Source organism: Epinephelus moara, chromosome 24 (assembly GCF_006386435.1).
Source record: "Epinephelus moara isolate mb chromosome 24, YSFRI_EMoa_1.0, whole genome shotgun sequence".
NCBI lineage: Eukaryota > Metazoa > Chordata > Actinopteri > Perciformes > Serranidae > Epinephelus > Epinephelus moara.
Window position 1 is genome coordinate 11414244 of NC_065529.1, and position 9617 is coordinate 11423860.

Here is a 9617-nt window from a genome sequence, read left to right on the forward strand (position 1 = left end):
TGAATCTGGGGCACCGTCAGCCTCCATTAGGTGGAGTTGTGTTGCTACCTCCTCTCCCCTTGGATCTCTGCAAGTGATGTGAGGACTCTAAAACTTCACCTGAGCCTCCCTCGGCATATGGGTGAGTAGATAATGGCTGAATTTTCATTTTTGGGCGCACTATCCCTTTAATGTGCTTAACGAGCAAAGACCAGTGGGACAGTAATACGCCGCAGTAACTGATTCTTGCAGGCGTCCATGTTTTCCTGAGCAGGTGCACCGGGACATTTTAGATCTGAAGTTGGGAATACGGAGTTGGAATTATCGACTCCGACTTGCAAAGAATTCCAACATTTGTGATGTGGTGTGTGATGTCACTCAGGGTGTGGTGGTCTCTGATGAAGAACTGATGAGGACCTACCTGCAGCCAGAGGAGGCGGGGCCAGAGCAGCAGGGGGAGGAGCCTGTGGATGGTTTCAGACACCCCGACCTGCTGGGTAAAACTGCTCCACACACACACACACACACACACACACACACACACACACACACACACACACACACACACACACACACACACACACACACACACACACACACACACACACACACACACTCTGTCAGGAGGTGTATCTGAAGCAGTTGTTGCTGGTGGATTAAATGTAGTTTATTTGTGTTGGAGATTAAAATTTGAAATAATCTTTAAAAGGTGGTGACGATGACAACTCGGACAACGAACAGGCTGCGTTTCCTGACGACCTCCCAGCTGAGTTTGGTGGAGGACCAGACTTCATATCGCCAGGTGAAAAACATGTGGCCATGATTTAAAGTTTTAATAGGTTCATTTACAGCAGATGATGAACACATGAATGTTTTGTGTTTGCAGACGCTGAGAGAGACGAGCTGAGTTATGAAGATCTGGTGAAGCTGCGTGTGGTAAGAGATCAATACTCTGACTGGTTCTACGCTGGGGAAGTTCACACGTTACAGCAGCTCAAGAGTCAGAAGCAAAGAGAAGAGAGGAAATAATATGTGTTAAAATTGATGGAGCAGTGATAAACAACTCCGTCAGTAACTTCAATAATTAAACATGTATTTGAGTGTTGACGTTAACCCTTTGTGTGCGTCTCTCTCTGATTGGTCCAGGAGCAGCTGGTGGTGAACAGCCAAAGCTACACTCAGGAGACGGCTCTGTCTCGAAGAGTCAAAGAGTGGGAGGACAAGATATGCCCTGTGCTGGCGCAACAGGTGACACACAGACACGTCATCTCTGCTCCATCAGCTGTAAACATCCTGTTGTTGTTGTTGTGTCACTTCCTGTCTGTGGTGTTTTTCAGGAGGAGCGTCCGGTGTTTGACATCCACGATTATGGCGACAGGATCGTGGGAGCGCTGAACAGCGTGGGGCAGCGCAGATCTTTCGCCTCCATCGTGGCGGGTTTGGACAACGTTGAAGCTTCTAAATATCTGCTGGCTTCACTGCAGCTGGTAAATATCAGCGCTCACATGTTCACTGAGGGTTTCACTTGATTTTAGATTCAAATATTTCTCTCAGACTAATTATAGGAACGATTCACATGAAAGTTTCTTCTTCTTCTTCATGTTCTCACTAAAACTGTAATTCACTGATAAATAAGAGAAATAATCCTGAATAAATGTAGTTTCAGTCTGAATCCCACCTTTCTTTAGATTCATGTGTGTTTGGACCGTGATGATCATGAAGCAGTTTCTTCATCACTAAATCACCACAGTCTTCCTCAGGAAACTCCTCAGTTTTCTTTATTTCCTGTAACAGGATTTTTGTCGAGGAAAAACTGATGAAATAAATAAAAACAACATTAGATAATCTTCCAGAAAACCCAAAATATTAAAGCCTGTAAACTGAGATGTTCTTGTGTGTATGAGAACAGTAACGTACTTCCTGTGGTGTCTCAGGCCAACGACCACACGGTGGAGGTGGACAGTGCTGCCGGTCTGGAGGAGAGCCTGGACACGATGGGACTGACGCTGCTCAGCACCGACAGAGCCACAGACAGATTCAAATGTCTGGCGCCCTGAAACTCTGTGAGCTCATGACATCATCACCTCATGCGTCAGTAAAGATAAAATACACGGCTTATTTACTTCTTCAGTTTTCTCTAAGGACCTTCTTTGTCTGTCTGATGAACTGTGTCTCTTTTGATTCAGTTAATAATTGAATCATGATCTGTCTATAAAAGCTCGTCTCTGATGATATAATATTTTTCCCATCGTCATTTATATTTGTAATAAACACTGTCTGTTGAATTTGAGCAGAAACGCGCCCCGTGTCATCTCCATCTTTCCCCCATTGTCCAGTGGGATGATTTAAGAGCTATACGGCCTGATGATAGACAGCAGGTTGTCAAACTGCCCCTGAGTCATCCTAAAACCTGCCTGTAAACGTCCATGATGGAGGAGAAGCTCCTGGACCAACTGGTGGTACTCCCCATGATCCAGCCTCTTTTTTAGGGTCTCATGTACCCACACAGATCTCTGTTTATCTGCTGACAGCCTCTCACCCTCAACCAGAGCTACAGACAGTACCCTCTGCCTCAACATGTCAGCAGCTACACACTGATTACTGCAGGATAAATAAACAGTAGGTTGATCACATGGGACCAGACAGATGGAGAAAAAAACCATGAAACCCTCCGACTCTGTTTCTGCTCTTTGACATCCGACATTTGGAAACACTGACAGAATATTCACTGCTTTGTTCTGAACATTAATGTTCACAAATCATTTTTCAGAACATGATTTTAATAATAGGAGTGCATGAATTCCACCTGCGTTACAAAAGAGGATATATTTTAAATTAAGAAGGATTTAGAGTTTCAGGTCACTGCACAAGCTGAAGAAGCTCTCACAGTTTCAGTGTTCCAGGACTCAAAACAGAATCTATAGTTTGAGTCTTCAGTGTGTGACGTAGTTGTTGATGTGGCTCCAGACAGAAACTCTAACTCTCAGCTGACAGTGTGACGTAGTTGTTGATGTGGTTCCTGACGCTCTCGCTGATCTGCTCCTGGTTCTTCATCCTGTTGTAATAATCCAGAAACAGCCCGTCAGGACTGATGAGGTAGATCAGGATGGTGTGATCCACGATGTAGTCTCCGTCCTCGTCTTTGGGTCCCGGGCTGGCATACACCCTGTAGTCCCGCCCCGCGTGCTTCACCTCCTCCTCTGTCCCCGTCAGTCCGATCAGACGGGGGTGGAAGTCTTTGACGTAGCGGGCCAGCGCCTCCACGTCGTCCCTCTCGGGGTCCACAGTGATAAAAAGGGGCTGGATGGGTGGCAGCGAGGCGTCCTGGTCCAGAGCCGTCACCACGGCGCTCAGCTTGTCCAGCTCGTCGGGACAGATGTCAGGACAGTGTGTGAAGCCGAAGTACAGCAGGACCCAGCTGCCCAGGAAGTCCTTCTTGGTCCTGCGCTGGCCCCGGTGGTCCAGCAGGCTGAAGGTGCCCTGACCCAGAGCCACCTGCTGCAGCTGCTCCACCCGCTGCCGACGCAACTTCTGCTGCTTCTCCGAGTGCACGTACCACCACACGGCCAGCAGGCCGCCGCCGAACAGCAGAGTCACCGCCAGACGAGTCCTCAGCTTCACTTTAGCAGAAGACACAGACGAGTTCAAACACCTGCGGGTCACCTGAGGAAGACGAGGAGGAAGAGGAAGTCTGATGGGTCGACTCTGTGGGCTCAGCGAGGACATGGACGTCTTCTGGATGTGAGGGAGACTTCTCAGGAGTCTTCCTCCTGCACGCAGATCGCCCACAATGCACCTGAGCCCCAACATCTTTAACGCCCTCCTGCAACAGACACAACCCAGTGTGGTAATATGACACATGTGGTGCCGTCAAAAAGTACAATATTTCTGAGATACGGTGATATTTTAAGTAGCATAATATGGAAGTACTAAAGTATAAATACCCTCAGTTGGTACATACAAACAAAAACAAACAAAAAAGCTGTGAATACATTTAATTAATTTATGAATAAATGAGAAGCATTTGTAATTATGTTGCTAACATTTACAACTTTTGAACATATTTGTGAATCCAGTTCTTTTTTATCTATTCAGGTAAATGTGTTATTTATTTTTGAAACTGTATTAAATTACTTAAATTAATACATTTATTTTCTTTATTTGTGCGTAAAATTAATATATAACTATTTTGGTTTTTTTTTTTTTTTTTTTTACTTTTTTTTTATTTTATAGATCCGCTTTATATGTTCAGAATATTTTTGTGAGTTTGTAAATAAGTGGAAGGTGTTTAATATTAACAGATTGCACATCCACACATGAACGGCAGCACTGAACGGTGGTCGGAGGCATGACCCGCCCTCCTCTCCCTCTGATTGGCTAGATTCGTTGTCTTTGCTGGTCGGATTGGTTGGATTTAAGTATGAGGACTGTGATTGGTTACAGCCTTTCTGGGTAAGCCAATCAGAGGCAGAGTAAGGCAGGATAGGGCGGGTCATGTCGTAGCCGTCCTACGGGGAAAAAAAAAATGGTTCCGCGCCATTTTGAATTTTAACCTGTTAGTGTTGAATTTAATGAAATTCACCTGCACTTGATGGGAACACATCGTGTTTTGTGACTTTAACCGCGCCTGACATCGACATGAACCCTCCTGAATGGTTGCTAAGAAGTTCACCTGCTCTCAGGTGAGGTTTTACACATTTTAATCATACGATACATTACTTTTATTAACGCCTAGTACAAAAATCACCGCTACACTCGGCTAGCCGAACATGACCGTGATGTGGCCGTCTGGTATCAGCGGTAGGTAATGACAGCAGCTCAGTCTGTTAGCACACTGGTTCAGATTACAACATTAAAAACACACTTCAGTTTATCATTCAATGCTAACAGATAGCTAAAGGCTAACTAATGCAGTGTACCATAGGAGCTAATGTCCGGTAACAAGCAGTCACCTTAACCTGCTGCCGTGAAGCTAACGATAACAAACCGGAGCATTAGCACACCAGGCTAACAGGTTAGCTGCTCTTAGCAAACAGACACAGTAGGTTAATATATGATGATGATGATGATGATGATAACTCACCTTCAGTCTCCACACAGACACACAGCCTCTGTGCTCACATATGAAACTACTGACAGAAAAGTCGAACCGGCTGTTGTGAAACACATGAACTGTCTTTACCTAAAACTGCTCTGAGATCAGCTGATTCATTAAAACGGAGACGATGACAAATAGTATTAAATAAACACATTAATTATTTAGCTGTTATTTAGATACTAACAATAACAATAAATTTAGTTACAATTCACATAAACGTAAATTCAGAGATTTCCGGAGTTCAGTATTTACAATCAGCAGATTCGTGTTTGTCCTGATGAAGCTGTGAGGCTGAAACTCTCCACCAGATGGCGCCACAGTAATAGAGTCTGGCTGAAACATTAGATTACAGCAGCTCAGGAGCCAAAGAAAGATTATTACTACATATTACAAAAATACAAGTTGTTAAATCAAAATTAAAATGATGTAAAATCTATGTACATGTTCTTCTTCAGGTCCACCTTATGGGGCAGTCTCAGCAAGTGCAACCGCTGACTACCGACCTGGACAGATCCTCCGAGATGTAGGTCCCCAGGAACTTGAAGGTGGAGACCCTCAATGGGGACCTGGTGGAGACCCTGTCCACCAGGTCCCCATTGAGGGTCTCCACCTTCAAGTTCTTTCCCTCTAAAGACAGGTGTTCAGATCCGAGTGAACTTTAAATCATTTTAAAGGTGCGGACACACCAAACCGACATCAAAGAACTAGTGGCGACGAAAGCCAACTGTTGCGTCGTCTACGTCGCCTCACGTCGCCTCACGTCGCCCTGTGTCAGTTGCATTTGAACACACTACACGGACTACATCCGACGGCCAAGTAGCACGTACGTTCTGCGCCTGCGTGAGAGAGAGCGGAGTGAGAGAGTGGTACATCCTGTCAGCCGAGGGGTTTCCTATCTGTGCACCCGAGCACCGCAGCACCTCCACGGACTATTACATCCAGATGGTCCCGGTGTTTCCTCCTCAGGCTCCATTTCACTCAGCTGCCCGATAAACCCGCTGCTTCTTCCCACTTTAGCACCGGTTAGCCCCGGTTTCACTACAGGCAGATTCACTTGCTACAGGGGCGAGGAAATAAAACCTGAACAGCCAGTCAGAGTGATCTCTCTCACCGATGAGCTCTGCCACCAATTCAACATGCTTGCTCAATTGGCCGAAAAGCCGCCGACGCTAAAGTGCCGATGGTGCGGGACACACCGCAAAAACTAGGCCGACAGACGCTCACTGATGGCCCGACTTTGGTCAACGGCAGACCGTCGGCTTGGTGTGTCAGGGCCTTAAGGTCCGTCTTCACCATGTTCCTTTTCCTAAACCTAACCACAGTGACCTCCCTTGTCTAAACCTGACCTCTGTAACTTAACGTGAAGTACGTGACATCATTTGTGGGGCAATCATTCGTACCGACCAGGACAGTGGGCCCTGGGTTCCTCCTGGGGCAGAGGGTTCCTCCTGGTGCAGTGGGCCCTGGGTTCCTTCTGGGGCAGAGGGTTCCTCCTGGTGCAGTGGGCCCTGGGTTCCTCCTGGGGCAGAGGGTTCCTCCTGGTGCAGAGGACCTTGGGTTCATCCTGGTGCAGAGGGCCCGGGGTTCCTCCTAGTGCAGAGGGCTCTGGGTTCCTCCTGGTGCAGTGGGCCCTGGGTTCCTCCTGGTGCAGAGGGCCCTGGGTTCCTCCTGGTGCAGTGGGCCCTGGGTTCCTCCTGGTGCAGAGGACCTTGGGTTCCTCCTGGTGCAGAGGGCCCAGGGTTCCTCCTTGTGCAGTGGGCCCGGGGTTCCTCCTGGTGCAGAGGGCCCGGGGTTCCTCCTGGTGCAGAGGACCTTGGGTTCCTCCTGGTGCAGAGGGCCCAGGGTTCCTCCTGGTGCAGAGGGCCCTGGGTTCCTCCTGGTGCAGGACCCAGCCTCATGTGTCCAGAGTGTGTAGGCAGTTCCTGGATGATGCCACTGACTGACCTTCTCATTCTCCTGACCTAAAATTTAAGCTTGAATAATTTGTTCAACAACATCTCGTGTGTCCAGCTGTCAGTGTAAATAACCTCAGTGTCGTTTGAAGTCTTAATTATAGAAGTCTGTATTTCGTCCCTGAGATGATGTGTAACTGTGCGTCACAGTGAACCTGGAGGAGACCTGCAGTATCTGCTCCCTCTCTCTCTCTTATATAATCCCTGAAGAAGAAAGTGAAGCGAAGTGTTTCTCTGAGCCTCTTCAACTATTCTACGAGCCTCTGTCGGCCTGTTTGAAGCTCTTATATAACTGACTCTGCAGTGCTGCACACACACATCCTCAACACGGCTCTGCCTGATAACGTCCTCTCATGTTTCGGTTCGACACCTGAACCTCCGTAAATACACATTTAATTCTAAAGTGTCAGAGCTTCAGTCCCTGAGATTTGACACAGACAGACACATCAGAGCAACTGAAATCTGAGGATGTTTCCTGTTTCCTGTGACATGTTGGCTGTGTTTACATCTACAGATAATTCTAGCAGGGCTAAAATAAACTGATGAAGAAGCCTGGCTGTCGTTTTAAATTCCCTGAAACGTCTGACTGATGTCTCTGCAGAGCTCGACTTTATAACACAGGGAGGAAATAAAAACTAACTCCAGGGCACAGGAGTGGTCAACAGATCCTCACTGTGACCTCGTCACATGTCCACGTTTGGTCATGGACTTTCCACGTCCACATATGACGTCCAAGGTACCCTGGGTGTGTTGGTTGTTGACGTTCTGGGACACCGTGTCAAGGTTTCTTCTTTCAAGATACAGGAAATTTAACATTTACGTATAGTCTCTGTCAAAACAAACCCACTACGTTGGCACAACACCGTGAATTGACGTTGTTTTCCTTCAACAACAAAAACAAATGGTTGGGCTTCGGAAAACAAAGAACACGGTTCGGCTTTAGAATCTTATGGGACATGAACACCGCTCTCTCAGGTGAAAGTCCGTGTTTGTTGGACCCATCCACCATCCCCCGCCCCTCTCTGGTTTTCACCGCCTTAACTTTCGTCCTTGTCCCACCGCATTTCCTCCTGACACCGCTGGGCTCCGTTAAACTGTAAGGCCTCATTTACACCGCAAGCAATGCGTTCGTGAAGTGGTCGCAAAGCGGTCCACCAGCGTAGCAGGAGCACACGTGTATTCACACCAAAACCAAACAGACGCGTCACGCAGCGGCCGCTGCTGTCCCGTCAAAATATACACCACACCCAAGCAGTTGGTGGCGGTAGTGCACTGTGTTTCCAAATCTCCAATAAACCCCAAAGAAGAAGAAGTGAGTTTGGACCCAAAGCCCAGGGTGGACAGGTCAACATGCTTTTCGATGACCTTGATTAATCTGTAGTCGTCCATCTCCAAACATGAAACATGTGGCTGTCCGGTCTCGTTTGGTCAACTGGGAGATGTCTACAGTGGCCGAGAAAACGCGTTTGCATGTGTTGTGACTTCTCTTGGCCACCGTAGATTAGGGTTGTGCCGATGGGCGATCTGATCGCCCATCAGCGATTGAAGGGTTGTTTCACGATGTCTTTTTTATATGACGATGCAATCGCGAGGTGTGGGGGGGAGACAGCGCGTGTGTGGAGCATTCTGATGAGATCGAGGCTGAACGAGGCTGAGTGAGAGGAGACAGAGGGAGGCTGCTTAGTGAGAGAGCGGAGGGGGGGATCAACGCCTCCGCCCGCTCGACACAAGCATACTCGGGCGTACTATAAGCGGAGCGGACTCCGCGAGGAATGTCCGCAGTCATTCGGGCTTTCATAGTCGAGCGCACTTCCGCGTTGTAGTTTCCTGTAAAAATGTCCGTGAAAAATCCCCGCGATGTGAAAAATACATGCCGAGCAGTCACTGGTGCGCGGAGCGGAGTCCGCGCGGTCGTAAAATCTGAGCTTTGCGCGCACAGGGCTTGCGGACGTCCGCTTTGAGTCCGCGCGGACCTCCGCGGAGTCCGTTCCGCGTATGTTCCGCCCGAGTATGTTCGGGCCTTAACGCGCATGTCGCGGAGCGGTGAACAAACCAAACAACACAATGTCAGGAGAAATTGAAAAGATATGCCGTCTATGTAAAGTCAACTTGCTAATTAAGGAGCCATTACATGTTCAAGAGTTTTATAAAGCTGCTCAAACGCCAAAGAGAGGCTATAAGTGAACGTTTCAGCGGCGACGCGTAAGAGACAGAGCTCCTGGAATTACTTCATGAAAGTTTTTATTTTGTCTTTTATTTAACCTTTATTTAACCTGACAAACCCCTTGAGATTAATAATCTCCTCCAAAAGTGTCGTGGCCGAGACAGATGGCAACAGAACAAGAATACAAAATAAAAATACACTGCTCTAAAACAAGCAATATGTAACACAAAATGAGATTACTACAAAAAATAGCCAATAAGGCTGTTAATATATGCTACACAAAACACATAAAAACAGAGGTGATTACAGCACAAACTCACTCTGACATTGGCATATGGATGATTGCGTAAAAATCCTGCAGCAGAGCTTTGAAACGTCTTCAAGGAACCAATTAGTGAAACTTTAAGGAGCTGCAGACAGAAAT

At 47.4% G+C, this 9617-nt stretch overlaps 2 protein-coding genes across 2 annotated transcripts in view; one reads left to right on the plus strand and one right to left on the minus strand.

The window, feature by feature from the left end:
* Window positions 1–2276, plus strand: part of ncaph2 (non-SMC condensin II complex, subunit H2) — a 7777-nt gene extending 5501 nt beyond the window's left edge. The window contains exons 15-20 of the mRNA XM_050038726.1: window positions 362–476; window positions 689–781; window positions 866–915; window positions 1126–1227; window positions 1317–1466; window positions 1914–2276. Coding sequence (XP_049894683.1) covers window positions 362–476; window positions 689–781; window positions 866–915; window positions 1126–1227; window positions 1317–1466; window positions 1914–2036 — 633 coding nt within the window. The 3' untranslated portion in view covers window positions 2037–2276. The remainder of the gene's footprint in view (window positions 1–361; window positions 477–688; window positions 782–865; window positions 916–1125; window positions 1228–1316; window positions 1467–1913) is intronic.
* Window positions 2277–2429: 153 nt separating this feature from the next.
* Window positions 2430–5207, minus strand: LOC126386404 (protein SCO2 homolog, mitochondrial). The gene is made up of 2 exons (XM_050038727.1): window positions 5063–5207; window positions 2430–3802 (listed from the first exon to the last, which is right to left on the minus strand). Exon 2 carries the CDS (start codon window positions 3787–3789, stop codon window positions 2956–2958), a length of 834 nt encoding a protein of 277 aa, XP_049894684.1. The 5' UTR covers window positions 3790–3802; window positions 5063–5207; the 3' UTR covers window positions 2430–2955.
* Window positions 5208–9617: the final 4410 nt, after the last annotated feature.